The sequence below is a fragment of the Papio anubis genome, chromosome 9 (genome assembly GCF_008728515.1).
Source record: "Papio anubis isolate 15944 chromosome 9, Panubis1.0, whole genome shotgun sequence".
Classification (NCBI taxonomy): domain Eukaryota; kingdom Metazoa; phylum Chordata; class Mammalia; order Primates; family Cercopithecidae; genus Papio; species Papio anubis.
Genome location: NC_044984.1, coordinates 117,171,690 through 117,187,125, shown reverse-complemented (window position 1 = coordinate 117,187,125; position 15,436 = coordinate 117,171,690). Strand labels below are relative to the sequence as shown.

Sequence of the window (15,436 nt, the reverse complement as noted above, 5' to 3'; positions counted from 1 at the left end):
CCAGGCTGGTCTTGAACTCCTGGCCTCGGGTGATCTGCCTGCTTTGCCCTCCCAAAGTGCTAGGATTACATGTGAGCCATCATGCCCAGCCATTATTTCTCTTTTCTTAAATAAAAAAGTTTTAAGCTGGATGCAGTGGCTCATGCCTGTAATCCCAGCACTTTGGGAGGCCAAGGTGAGTGGATCATGAGGTCAGGAGTTTGAGACCAGCCTGACCAACATGATGAAACCCCATCTCTACTAAAAATACAAAAATTAGCCAGGCATGGTGGCGGGGGCCTGTAATCCCAGCTACTCGGGAGGCTGAGGCAGGAGAATTGCTTGAACCTGGGAGGTGGAGGTTGCAGTGAGCTGAGATCACGCCATTGCACTCCAGCCTGGGCAACAGAGTGAGACTCCACCTCAAAAAAAAAAAGTTTTAATATTGAATTTATAAAATGTTTATAATATATAAATATTGACAGAACAGACTTCTTTCTACTTGTATATTTTACCTCGGTATATATAAACATTCAATAAATACCAAATACCTAGAGTGTAGCCCTGGTGCTGTGCTATTAACAGTACACTGAAAAAGAGATGCAGAGTCTGTTCCTGCTGCCAAGGGGATGATAATATGATTATGGTTTTAGCTGAAGCTACAAATGGAGATGAGACCTATGGCTAACCATAGGTCAGGGCATCATAAGGACAACATTTTCAAATGCTGAATCTTTTAAGTTAAATCAACAAAGATTGGCTGGGTGCATTGGTTTCACGCTTGTAAATCCCAGCACTTTGGGAGGCCAAGGCAGAGGGATCGCCTGAAGTCAGGAGTTCCAGACTAGCTTGGCCAACATGGCAAAACTCTGTCTCTACTAAACATCCAAAAATTAGCCAGGCATGGTGGTGGGCGCCTGTAATCCCAGCTACTTGGGAAGCTGAGACAGGGGAATAGCTTGAACCCGGGAGGCGGAGGCTTTGGTGAACCAAGATCACGCCACTGCACTCCAGCCTGGGTGACAGAGTGAGACTCTGTCGAAAATAAATAAATAAATTGGCAAAAATAAAAATTCCTAATATCCAAATCAGAAGTTTCTGCCCTCACCACAGGAAGAAATGCCCAGGCTAGCCTGCTAGCAAGGAGAAAATGAAACGTGTGAGGCAGAACTGCCCAGATGGGAAGCTCAGTGAGGCCCAATCGTAATCCGTTACCTCCCATTTACCTCTAGACACGTGGGTTTAATACATGCTAGGACTGCCTGCCACTGAGATACTGATGTTGTCTGCCACAAAGCAGGTATCAGCAATAGCTAATGGTACAGCCACCTCAACTAAGGCAGGATTACTTTAAAATACGATACATTCTGCAGTTTTCCCCAACTCTGTTATTTATCTTATAAGACCCAAATTGCAGCATAATCCTTTTTTTTTTTTTTTTTTTGAGACGGAGTCTCGCTGTGTCTCCCAGGCTGGAGTGCAGTGGCGTGATCTCAGCTCACTGCAAGCTCCGCCTCCCGGGTTTACGCCATTCTCCTGCCTCAGCCTCCCAAGTAGCTGGGAGTACAAACGCCCGCCACCACGCCCGGCTAGTTTTTTGTATTTTTAGTAGAGACGGGGTTTCACCATGTTAGCCAGGATAGTCTCGATCTCCTGACCTCGTGATCCACCCGCCTCGGCCTCCCAAAGTGCTGGGATTACAGGCTTGAGCCACCGCGCCTGGCCGCATAATCCTATATAAATGAAATGGATATTTCACATCAGGGCCTAAGGCCGGGAATTGATCTACTCTCAAGCATAAGATTAAGAGAACCCAAATGAAGAAATACATTACCAAGATAATACACTCGTATCTTAAATGTAGGTCTCTTCCTTACCTTTTAGTTTACTGACTTCAATCTTAAGTGCCTTCAATTTTTGCTTATAATCTTGCTTTTCTTTCACAATACAAGTCTCCGCCATCTTGGCGTCACGTAGGGCATGCTCTAGCAATTTAAATTTACCCGAACAGTCTGCAATGTGATTGACTGCCTCAATAATATCTTTGTCCTAAAAACCAAATTTGAAAACGGTTATTCTACATTCTTAAATTCCAATTAACCAAAAAGAAAAGATAATACTAAGATCCGACTGTGTGCCAGGTTCCATTCTAAGCACTTTTCGCATATTAATTCATTTAATCTTTACAGTAACTCTATGAGGAGGTACTGTTGCTCTTGCCAAGTGAGAGACGAGTCGACAGAAAGGCCATGTTCCTTGCCCCTGGTTACACAGCTAGTTAGTGGTGGAGCCACCATTTGAACCTAGCTGGCTGCCTCAGACACTATATACTGAACCACTACCCCTTACTCTCTCTCAGAAAGTTACAGTCGGACCATTCCATTACCTAAGAAACTATAATAGCAACAAGAGGGTAGGTGGCCCCTGGATGGGAGACTCATCCTCTGGATTATATAGGTCGGTCTAACGGCTCACCATTCCCTCCCATTTTCCAGCTTGTTAAAATGACAGACTCCACAACAACATCATTCCAAACCTACCAAATTAGAATTTCTTAATTGTTGAGGCAGTTTTAGTTACCAAAAAAGGTATCTGCTCCTTGAAAAGCAACTCAAACAACACCTAAAAGTACAAAAATAAGTAAAAGTTCTATCCCTCCCCCACTCACCTGGAATAACTGTTATTAAGAGGTTTTACCCGACTGAAGTCTAAGTGTTTCTGCTACAGCATCGTAAATGCACGCCTGAAAAATCACATTGTCTGCACATCTCGCACTAGGACTTACAGAATAAAAGGGTTGGGGCAGGCCGTGCAAAAACCCATGAACTTTGCGACCAGGCCAGTAGCAAAAAATAACAGTTCTAATAAGTACAAGAACACAGTTCAGTTAACACCAGGAGAGACCCACAACAGTCAATCCCTTTCAGCCTGAAACCTGGACTCCTACTTACTCCTTTGATAAGGATGTCCTGGAGGGCATCTGCTTCTAAGGAAACCATTTTCATCAGATAAAATCTCTCAGTCTAGGAACACAGCCTTTTTTTTCGGATGAAGTCTCGCTCTGTCATCAGGCTGGAGTGCAGTGGTGTGATCTCAGCTTACTGCAACCTCCGCCTCCTGGGTTCAGGCAATTCTCCTGCCTCAGCCTCCCGAGTAGCTGGGACTACAGGGGTGTGGCACTACGCCCAGCTAATTTTTGTATTTTTTTAAATAGAGACAGGGTTTCACCACGTTAGCCAGGATGGTCTCGATCTCTTGGCTTTATGATCCGCCTGGCTCAGCCTCCCAAAGTGCTGGGATTACAGATGTGAGCCACCGTCCCTGGCCTTCTTTTTTTTTTTTTTCTTTTTTTGAGACAGAGTCTCACTGTGTCACCCAAGCTGGAGTGCAGTGGTGCAATCTCGGCTCACTGCAACGTCTACCTCCCAGCTTCCAGGGATCCTCATACTCCAGCCTCCAGAGTAGCTGAGATTACAGGCATGCCACCATGCCCGGCTAACTTTTTTGTATTTTTAGTAAAGACAGGGGTTTCACCATGTTGGCCAGGCTGGTCTCGAACTCCTGACCTCAAGGAATCCACCCGCCTCGGCCTCCCAAAGTGCTGGGATTATAGGCGTGAGCCACTGCACCCGGCCTCCAGGAGCACACCCTTCCTAATGCACCCACTGTTTTAATGGTGGGGAAATGCCTTGCCAGCACCTCCACACATACCTACAGCTTTGCCAGAGTTTGCTATGATGGAAACCAGAGAGGTTGTTGAAGCCACTAAACTGGCTACTACTTGACTAAAGACATGACTGTAGATTTTAATATTTTCTATTTAATTTTCAGAGCACTTGCCCCAATCACTTCAAAACAATGTGCTGAGAAAAATCACATCTTTATTAGCGTGAGCATTTCATTATACCAACATCGTTCCCTTAAATACCAATTGTCAAAGACGCGCATAACAGCAGGAGACTGTGTATCGTTGTATATTGCATGTTAGTGACTATATCAACTGCTCGATTGCAAATGGTTTTTCTCTCCATTAAAAAAAATTATCAAGCAATCTAATTGCCAATAACTCTATGAGACCTAATAATGGATACCCGGGGAGAAAATAAGTTAATTCAGACCTGCCAGCCCATGGAATGGGCCTTGGAGACAGAAGACCAGAAGCAGAGTCCTGCCTCCTTTCTTCATGCCGTGGGAACATCATTTTAAATTTGTTTCCCTCGTTTCTAACTGGGCGTTTTAAAAAACAAGAGCAACATTGGTAGCTTTACATTTCTGAGATGCTAGGGACTTAGGTAAGATAATGAATGTGAATATAAACCACCAAGCACTCTGGCAAATGGAAGAATTCTTATTTTTGATTACCTTTAGCTTTATCATTGTCGTGAGAGCTTGTTCTCGAGCTTGTAACTGTCCTACCTGAGCAGAAAGTTCCACTAACGTGTTGCTGAGAGTTTCATTTCTAGCCTACAAGAAAACAACACAGATGATACTGCTTGAGTCCTTTTAAAGCTTTCACTACGCTCACTAGCCATAGTCTGTGCTTATTTCTCCATTTTGTTTTTTCCTTGTTTGACTCGTTAGTAACAAAAAAAGAGTTGGTAATGAAGTGGGCTAATAAAACCCATATTGTTTTAGTAACAAAGTGGGCTAAGAAAGCAGTCATCAAAAAAGAATACAAATATGTATTTCTCTATTAATTCTACCATCCTCTCAGTACTTGTATTTGCCCTACTGAATTATGTTGATGATGCTTGTAAACATGTCTATTTCCTAATATCTTTTATGTGTAATTTTGGGTTGGGAAGACGGAAGAAAATGAATGAATGAGAACTGTATTAGTAAGAGATTTCCTTTGTTGAAACAAAGTAGCATTAGTGAATTCTGTGAATTTAAAAAATATTCTTTGTCGAAAGAACTTCATACTGGGGTATTCCTACTCATCGGTTATTTTTTAAAAAACACATAGTGCTAGATCTGATATAATTATTGTGTATACAATCTATTTACTAGTTGAGAAAAATAACCATCAGGCTTTTTTTTTTTTTTTTTTTTTGAGATGGAGTCTCACTCTGTCGCCCAGGCTAGAGTGCACTCGTGCGATGATCTCGGCTCATTGCAACCTCCGCCTCCTGGGATCAAGTGATTCTCCTGCCTCAGCCTCCAGAGTAGCTGGGATGAAGGATATAACACATAAACAAGCTGGCTTTCTGCATCTCTTATGAGCATGAACTCAAAAAATATCTGATGACTGACGAATTAGAAGAGAAAACCAAAAAAATCTGTTTTTTTTTTTTTTTTTTTTGACACAGGGTCTCGCTCCTTCCCCCAGGATGGAGTGGAGTGGTGTGATCTCGGCTCTCTGCAACCTCTGCCTCTCAGGTTCAAGTGACTCTCCTACCTCAGCCTCCCGAGTAACTGGGACTACAGGCGCCCGCCACAACACCTGGTTGATTTTTGAATTTTTAGTAGAGAGGGGGTTTCACCATGTTGGCCAGGCTGATCTCAGACTTTGGACCTCAAGTGATCCGCCCACCTCGGCCTCCCAAAGTGCTGGGATTATAGGTGTCAGCCACCGTGTCGGGCTCAAAAATCAAGTCTTAGAGGTTTTATTCCCGATATGCCACTAACGTTATAAGACACAATAATTGGCTGGGCACAGTGGCTCACATCTGTAATCCCAACACTCTGGGAGGCCGAGGCGGGCGGATCACCTAATATCGGGAGTTTGAGACCAGCCTGACCAACATGGAGAAACTCCGTCTCTACTAAAAATACAAAATTAGCTGGGCGTGCTGGTGCATGCCTGTAATCCCAGCTACTCGGGAGAGTGAGGCAAGAGAATTGCTTGAACCCAGGAGGCAGAGGTTGCAGTGAGCCGAGATTGTGCCATTGCATTCCAGCCTGGGCAACAAGAGCGAAACTCCGTCTCAAAAATAAAAAGACGCAATAATTTAGAAAACATCATTGAAGCTACCAAAACTTGATGATACCCTCTCATCTTTGAGGAAAGCTTTCTAAAATAACCCATTGTTGATTAAATGGTAGATGCTACTAAACCAAATGGCATAACAGTTACAAAGGGTTGTACTGAAGCTCAATCTCTAAGATAGGATAGTGCTGTGCAACTAACCAAAACTGTAGGATAAACAGAACTACAATGGGTGGATGAGTGTAGATACCTTCATACACACACGTATGCATTTTTGCATTGGTTGTTTGTTGTGATTGTTGTTTTTTATCGAGATGAAGTCTCACTGTGTTGCCCAGGCTGGACTTGAACTCCTGGGCCCAAGCGATGTTTCTGCCTCAGCCTCCCCAGAAGCTGGGACTACAGGCGCACACCACTGTGCTTGGCTTACATGTGCTTTTTTGTTGTTGTTGTTGTTTTGTCACCCAGGCTGGGGTGTAATGGCACAATCACAGCTCGCTGCAGCCTTGACCTCCTGGGCTCAAGTGATCCTCCTGCCTCAGCCTCCCAAGTAGCTGGGACCACAGCAGTACACCACCACACCCAGCTCATTTTTGTATTTCCATTTTTTCATAGAGACAGGCATTTGCCATGTTGCCAAGCATGGTCTCGAGTTCCTGGGCTGAAGCAATCCTCCCACCTCAGCCTCCCAAACTAAGAGCTGGGATAACAGGCATAAGCCACCGAGCCACTGTGCCCAGCCTCACATGCATTTTTAATGAAACATTTAAATATAATTTTTCTTTTTTCTTCTCTTTTTTTTTTTTTTTTGAGACAGAGTTTCCCTCTTGTTGCCCGGTCTGGAGTGCAATGGTGAGATCTCTGCTCACCGCAACCTCCGCCTCCCGGGTTCAAACGATTCTCCTGCCTCAGCCTCCCGAGTAGCTGGGACTACAGGTGCGCGCCACCACGCCCAGCTAATTTTGTATTTTTAGGAGAGACAGGGTTTCTCCACGTTGGCCAGGCTGGTCTCAAACTCCCTACCTCAGGTGATCCGCCCACCTCGGCCTCCCAAAGTGTCGGCATTACAGGAGTGAGTCACCGCACGTGGCCAAATCTAATTTTTCAATAACTGAAACACAAAGGGAATTTCGACTAGTGAAGTTTGTCAGAAAATAATCCCAACCTCAAGGTCTTCAGAGAGAAGAGAAGAATGCGTTGCCTTTTGAGCCATTTCCTGAAGCTGTAGTTGGGTCTTTTGGAGAGCAGTTTGGCATTCCATTTGGTTGGATTCAAGAGATTTTACCTTCTTCGTGAGTGACCTGATTATTTCAGTTCTTTTATGTAGTTCACCTGAAGGAAAGTTCATCAATAATTGGTAGTCAGACCTTCAGCTTAAAATGCATTATTTTCAAAATGGGTGGTTAAAAAGTAAAAGTGTGCTAGAGAATTTTTACAAAGACAATCTTCTTTTAAAACCTTTTTTATGAAATGCGCACTATCACCCCTAATCAAGAAACAGAACTGTGAGCAACTGGAAGCCTCTGGAGGTCACTTCCTGAACATAATCTCTCCAGTTTCTACTTTCCCAACCATGAGCCTGATCTTCGAGTAATCACTTCCTAGCTTTTCACTACAGCTTTACCAATGACCACATGCCTCAAAATTATAGTTTAATTTGAACCATATAAAAATGGAATCATATTCTGAGAATTCTTCTGTTTGCTTTTTTTGCTTAAGATGATGATTCTGAGATTCGCTCAGTTGTGTATAACTTGTGTTTGTGCACTAACATTGCCCGGTAATATTCCACTGAATGATTACACCAAAGCTTATTTCTTTTTTCTTTTTTTTTTTGGTGAGACAGAGTCTCCCTCTATTGCCCAGGCTGGAGTGCAATGGCATGATCTCGGCTCACTGCAACCTCTACCTCCTGGGTTCAAATGATTCTTCTGCCTCAACCTCCCAAGTAGCTGGGACTACAGGCGAGCGCCACCACGTCCAGCTAATTTTTTTGTATTTTTAGTAGAGACAGAGTTTCACCATATTAGCCAGGATGGTCTCCATCTCCTGACCTCGTAATCCATCCACCTCAGCCTCCCAAAGTGCTGGGATTACAGGTGTGAGCCACCGCGCCCGGCCTACCAAAGGTTATTTCTAATATTGATGATCATTTGGGTTATTTCTACTTTGCAGCTATGATAAACAATGCTGCTCTGAATATTCTTTGACACGCATCTTTTTTTTTTTTGAGATGGAGTCTCGCTCTGTAGCCCAGGCTGGAGTGCAGTGGTGTGATCTCAGTTCACTGCAACCTCCGCCTCCCAGGTTCAAGCAATTCTCCTGCTGTAGCCTCCGGAGTAGCCGGGACTACAGGCATGAGCCACCATGCCTGGCTAATTTTTGTATTTTTAGTAGAGACGGAGTTTCGCCATGTTGGCCAGGTTGGTCTCAAACCCCTGACCTCAGGTGATTCGCCTGCCTTGGCCTCCCAAAGTGCTGGGATTATAGACGTGAGCCACAGCACCAGGCCTTTTTACATGCATCTGGGTGCATATTTTCAAGAGTTTCTCGAGAGCCTTGCTTCTCAAAATGTGATCCCTGGACCAGCAGCGGCAGTGGCATCGCCTGGGATGCCTGTTAGAAATGCAGATCCTTGGGCCCCAGACCTACTGTATCAGAATCTAAATTTTAACAAGCCCCTTAAGTGATTCATGTGTCTATTATAGGGTGAGAATATTCTAGAAGTGGCTTTGCTGGGCTGTAGGATATGCACATGTTCAGCTTCACCATATACTGCCAAACGATTTTGCACACCAGCAGTAACAACTGACTCCCGCTAGCAGCGTCTCAGCTTTCCCTTGGCATCATACTTTACCAAAACCCGGTAATTTCTGCCAGGCTAGTAAAGGTAAAATAGTATCTCAATTTGATTTTTATTTGCATTTCCCTAATTACTAATGAGAATAGGAAACTTTTTATATATTTATTGGACATTCAATTTTCCTCTTTCCATGAGGTGCCTATTCAAATCTTGCTCATTTTAAAATAAAATACTGATAGCTACGTATAATGTGGGTTATATATGTTATATGTGTTATCTTTGTTCTTTTAACATGTTTATATAAGAGCCATAAGATGTTATACTGCATTTAATCAGCAACCATGTTAAATGCTGTGTGTGTATACGCGTGTGGGTGTGGTCAGAGTAAAATCAGATGGTCATCAAAGAAACAAAAAAAATAATACATTTGGGTTTTTTGTTTGTTTCTTTCTTTGTTTTGACACAGAGTCTTACTCTGTCGCCCAGGATGGAGTGCAGTGGCACAATCTCGGCTCACTGCAACCTCCACCTCCCAGATTCAAGCAATTCTCCTGCCTCAGCCTCCTGAGTAGCTGGGACTATAGGCGTGCACCACCATGCCCTGCTAATTTTTGTATTTCTAGTAGAGATAAGGTACACCATGTTGGCTGGGCTGGTATCGAACTCCTGACCTCAAGTGATCGGCCTGCCTCAGCCTCCCAAAGTGCCGGGATTAAAGGCATGAGCCACCATGCCCCACCAAAAATGACAGATTTGGATTGCCACATTTACAGAATCCTTTGAGTAATGTTAAGTAAAAAAAGGTTATCTTTCTATTACACAGATCTAGTGTTTTCTCCTCTAATGCATTCTACTAACAATCTAGAGTCATTGGAACATTCAGATTTAGGGCAGCACTAAAGGAATGACAGAATTAAAATATGGTATCAAATAAACTTTTTGCAACCATTTTTGAGACAGCTACATATATATATGTGTGCGTGTAGATATATATATATATATTTTTTGAGACAGGGTCTTGTTCTGTCCCCCAGGCTGGAGTGCAGTGGCACAATCTTGGCTCACTGCAACCCCCACCTCCCGGGTTCAAGTGACTCTCGTGCCTCTGCCTCCCGAGTAGTTGAGATTACAGGTGTGCACCACCATGCCCAGCTAATTTTTTGTATTTTTAGTAGAAGTGGGGTTTCACCATGTTGGCTGGGCTGGTCTCCAGCTCCAGAGCTCAAATGATCTACCAAAGTGCTGGGATTACAGGTGTGAGCCACTGTGCCTGGACAGACAGCTATAATTTTAAAAGATGACCATTTTAGGAACTTAAGATCAAGTTCAATACAAAAAGCTTAAAATCTTTCAGCTTAGTTTAAGAGAATGGCTAGTCATATGGCATCTTCATTCATACTCTTGTTCAAAACTTCAGCTTCACCAATGGCGCTCACCCCATGTTAACTGGAGCTCTATCCAGCCCCCTTTTTATGCTGAAATACTTTGCTTGTCCTACTTTATTTGAATGTGTCTGTCCCATTATCACTGTTCATAAAGTCCTCCTGTCTCCAATGAGCCTAAACTTGAGGACAGCAGGGGTTTCAGTCTTTACTTCCTCTCTGTCTTCCCCATAAGCCCATCAATGTGTTAGCACAAAGGAGTGCATAACTTGTCACTGAATGTATTTCTGACCTTCTAATTTGCTGCAACGTTCTTCCAATGTCAACACTTTCTGCCGATCCTCTTCCCATGAAAGAAGCTGTTGCTGGTGCACTGCAACCATGTCATTGAGCTCTTTATCTCGATCTTTTAATTCTCCAATGAGCAACTGCAGCTCCTTCCGTTGTTTCTCAATAGTGGAAATCTCAACTTCTGACCCGATGTTCTAAACATAGAAAGCAGTTTCACATCAAAATAGAATGAAATCAGTAACAAATCAGCCAAAGTCAATTTTCCAAATAAGTATATCTTCTTTTGCTGCCAGTTCCAAGTAGTTCAATTAAGTTTCAAGTTAATAACATGGCAGCAAAGATTATGTATACTTAAAACATATTCAAGTTAAAACCTACCATGCACTCTGCCTCTCTACAATTTTCTGTCATGCCATACGTGCCATGCCTAAAAAGTGGGACTGTTTCTAAAACCCGCTGGGTAAACAAATAAACCTATTTCTGCACTTCTTCTTCGCCTTTGCCAACAATCCTTTTCTCTGCCAGTCAATAACACTATCTCCCACCTTGCCCCAGCAATTTGAGTAACCAAGTACAGGTTAAACATGAAATAGTGGCCAGGTGTGGTGGCTCACACCTATAATCTCAGCACTTTGGGAGGTCAAGGTGGGTTGATCACCTGAGGTCAGGAGTTTGAGACGAGCCTGACTAACATGGCATAACCCCATCTCTACTAAAAATACAAAAATTAGCTCAGTGTGGTGGCACATGCCTGTAACCTCAGCTACTCAAGAGGCTGAGGCAGGAGAATTGCTTGAACCCTGGAGGCGGAGGGTGCAGTGAGCCGAGATCGTGCCATTGCACTCCAGCCTGGGCGACAAGAGCGAAACTCTAGCTCAAAAACAAAACAAAACAAAACAAACCATGAAATAGTTACTGCTTAAATGTAAATGATTCTTACTAAAGAATGGGAATTTTAGTCTATAAAAAGAAAATTAAGTCTTCCAGTATTCAATATTCATGAAAACTATAACATCTAAGGCATCTATATATATTCAATCTATTAAGGACAATTTAATATTGTAACTGGTCCAAATACAACATACATAATTAAAAACCAAATTCTGTAAGGAAATTTTTCACATATACCCAAAGACAATAGTATGATAAACTCCCATATACTCAGTACCTAGGTTCTATCATTATCGAGATTTCACTACAGCTGCTTCAATTTCCTTTTCTTTTATCGATTAAAAAATGCCATTTCACCCTTACATCCTTCAGAATGCATCTCTAAAAATGAACATTTCCTATATAACCATGATGCCATTTTTATACCTAATAATATTATCTATTAATACAATAATTCCTTTTAAGTATACAGCATTTGAAAGTCTAACACGTTGGTCTGACCAAATTGTGATCCCAGAATTAGCCACTTAGTGGCTACATAACCTTGGGCAAGTTACTTAACTTCTCTAAGCATTAGTTTCCTCACCTGTAAAATGATAGCAATGGCATTTTAACATCTTGGAGTGACGAAGATTAAACAAGACAAACTCTGTAAAGTACTGAGCACAACGCCTGGCTGGTAGTAATCACTTAACAAACATCAGCTCTCATTAACACTGTAAACCACATTTCAAATCATGGTGCTGTCCCTACCTATGAAATAAAGAACTAAAAGTGTTACTTTAATAGAGTTCCACCTTAAAGACAGTAATTAAAGGTTCACCAGTGGCCCTTTGTACTCCCTTACTGCTTTTTGAAAAATAAGATTTGTAAATAAACAAAAATAATGAGGGGGGCTCAGTGGCTCACACCTGTAATCCCAGCACTTTGGGAAGCCGAGGTGGGCAGATCACCTGAGGTCAGGAGTTCGAGACCAGCCTGGCCAACATGGCGAAACCCTCTCTCTACTAAAAATACAAAAATTAGCTCGGCATGGTGGTGGGCGCCTGTAGTCCCAGCTATTTGGAAGGCTGAGGCCAGAGGATCGCTTGAACCTGGGAAGCAGAGGCTGCAGTGAGCCGACATTGCGTCACTGCGCTCCAGCCCTGGGGACAGAGCCAGATCCTATCTCAAAAATAAATAAGAATGATGAATAAATTACAGTTACTAGTCTTAACAAGGAAAATGGAATTTGGAGTCAAGGGATTTCAAGTCCCAAGGCTTGAATTCCAGTGTTGGCCCAGCCCTTTTTTCATGCATTCAACATAATTTATTGAGCGCCAGTGGCTGGGCCACAGCCCGCCAGGCAAGGAGCACATATTCCACTCCAGGAAAACAGGCAGTAAGCCGAGTATACAAAGGCAGGTCGTCTTACACTGATGGGCCGAATCTGCAGGCTGACCCACTTCCAGACTTTTGGTACAGTGGGCTGTGAGGCTCCTTTTCTTTTCGCTTCAGGTTGTATAAATTAAGGACACTGGCAGGTAAAAAATGGGAGAGCAGCTTCCCGGGCATGATCGTCCTCCTTAAACAATGGCACTGGAGTACGCTACTCTGTGACCTGAGCTGAATAACAAGGTGTTATTGGGTTAAGGAAACGGTGGTGACACCGTTTTTCCTCTATGTCCAATATATTGTTTCACTTTTTTTTTTTTTTTTTTTTTTTTTTTTTTGAGATGGAGTCTCCTTGCACCAATCGCCCAGAGCTGGAGTGCAGAGTGGCGCGATCTCAGCTCCCACTCTGGCTCCGCCTCCAGGTTCACGCCATTCTCCTGCCTCAGCCTCCAGAGTAGCTGGGACCACAGGGGCCTCACGCCAGCTAATTTTGTATTTTTAGTAGAGATGGGTTTCATCGTGTTAGTCAGGATGGTCTCGATCTCCTGACCTCGTGATCCGCCCACCTCCGCCTCCCAAAGTGCTGGGATTACAGGCGTGAGCCACCGCGCCCGGCCTGTTTCACATTTAAGTAGACACCGTTCTTGAGAAGCAGTAGATTTCGACCAATGTGCACCGTTGCAGCGGCGCCCAGCCGCGCTCGGAACCGCCGCTCACCTGGCGTCCGGCAAGGAAGGCTGCCGGAGGGTTCATAGGTGTTTCCTCCGCCCCCGGAGAAGGCCGGTGTGGACGGCGTCACCTTAGAAACGCCATCGGCGCGCCTGCCCCGAGCGGCGGGGGCGAGCCCGGAGCCCCGAAGCCCCGCGCCCTCGGCCGTCCCCCGCCCCGCACCCCAACCGCCTGCCTGGCGCCCACGCGGCGTGCGCTCGCCGGGGCTCGGGGCTCCCATCCAGGGTTTCCTGGCTGCAGCCCCGCCGCGCTGGTGGGCACTGTTCTTCCACCTCGGAGACTGGGGGCTCCCAAGTGGCTCAGGCTGAGTACGGACGCTTTTTGCCCACGCCCGAGGCTCCGGCGCTGGAAGGCCTCGAAGAACCGGCTCTTCACCATTACCCAGGGAATGAAGAAGTTAATAAAGGCTGCTGCGCCGCCCCCAGCACCCTGGTTTATGACATTTGAATTGCTCACTCCCCTATCTTCCATCTTCACCCTAATAACCATGAGCTCGGCAGTGCTCGCTCCTGTGTAGCTGGCTCCAAGAACAGGACCTGACACTCGAATGCCTGGAGGCAGAGCCCAGCCCTTGGGGTAACAGTTGCGAACCACCCTAGCACCTTTGATACTTTAAACCAAGAATCACAGATAAAGAGGGGGAAATTGATTTTGGGGGGCTCCTGAAAAGCAATGAGAAGAACCACGGTACTTTGTCCTGGCAAAATCTACGATATTCTGGGTTGAATCTAAGCTTTTTCACCTGTCCTTCCATAGTCACCTCTTCATCCCCGTGGGAACGGGACTAGGAAAAAATAAGGCTTATCACACTTCAGCCCTGGCTGCGCATCCCTGAATGCTTAACTCATCAGACAGCAAGACAATTACTAAGTACCGTCTTACAGGGTTTCAACTTTACTTTTTGGTTGAATATGAAATAGCAAAACATGCCCTTGTGTTCAAAAAAGACAATCTGAAAATGGAAAAACAAAATTAAGATTTCTTACTTTGAAGCTTTACTGACAGGCTCATGTTTGGGAGACCAAAACAATGTCTTAGAATTTAAAATCAAGAAAGCTGGGCGCAGTGGCTGTAATCCCAGCACTTTGGGAGGCCAATGTGGGAGGATCTCTTCAGCTCAGGAGTTCACCCGTCTCTAAAAAACAATTTTTTCTTTTTTTCCTTCGCCCTTGTCGCCCGGGCTGGAGTGCAATGGCACAATCTGGGCTCACTGCAACCTCTGCCTCCAGCCTCAAGCAAATCTCCTGCCTCAGCCTCCCAAGTAGCTGGGATTATAGGTGCCCACCACCATGCCAGTTTTTCTGTATTTTTAGTAGAGATGGGTTTCACCACATTGGCCAGGCTGGTTGCGAAATCCTGACCTCAGTTGATCCACCCACTTCGGCCTCCCAAAGTGCTGGGATTACAGGCATGAGCTACTGCACCTGGCCAAAAAATAATTTTTTTTTTTTCCCCAGAGTTTCACTCTTGTTGCCCATGCTGGAGTCCAATGGCTTGATCTCAGCTCACTGCAACTTCCATCTCCCAGGTTCAAGTGATTCTCCTGCCTCAGTCTCCCGAGTGGCTGGGATTACAGGCATGCACCACCACGCCTGGCTAATTTTGTATTTTTAGTAGAGACGGCGTTTCTCCATGTTGGTCAGGCTGGTCTCGAACTCCTGACCTCAGGTGATCCACCTGCCTTGGCCTCCCAAAGTGCTGGAATTACAGGCATGAGGCACCTTGCCTGACATAAATTTTTTTTTAAAGTTAACTGGGCGTGGTGGTGCACTCTTCTGGTCTCAGCTACTCAGGAGGCTGAGACAGGAGGATCACTTGAGCTAGGAGATGGAGGCTCCAATGAGCTGTGATCATGCCACTGCATTCCAGCCTGACCGACAGTGAGACCCTGACTCAAAAAACAAAAACGAGGCCAGGCGCAGTGGCTCATGCCTGTAATCCCAGCACGGAGAGGCTGAGGTGGGCGGACCATGAGATCGGGAGTTCAAGACCAGCCTGGTTAATATGGTAAAACCGTCACTATTAAAAATACAAAAAAAACCCAAAAAACAAAAAAAC

The 15,436-nt window shown here is 44.6% G+C and overlaps 1 protein-coding gene across 1 annotated transcript in view; it reads right to left on the bottom strand.

The window, feature by feature from the left end:
* CCDC62 (coiled-coil domain containing 62) overlaps window positions 1-14,372 on the bottom strand; it is a 56,655-nt gene extending 42,283 nt beyond the window's left edge. Inside the window, 5 exon segments of the mRNA XM_003907320.5 lie at window positions 1,857-2,028; window positions 4,342-4,443; window positions 7,074-7,240; window positions 10,386-10,578; window positions 13,367-14,372. Of these exon segments, the coding sequence (XP_003907369.2) occupies window positions 1,857-2,028; window positions 4,342-4,443; window positions 7,074-7,240; window positions 10,386-10,578; window positions 13,367-13,402 (670 nt within the window). The 5' untranslated portion in view covers window positions 13,403-14,372.
* Window positions 14,373-15,436: the final 1,064 nt, after the last annotated feature.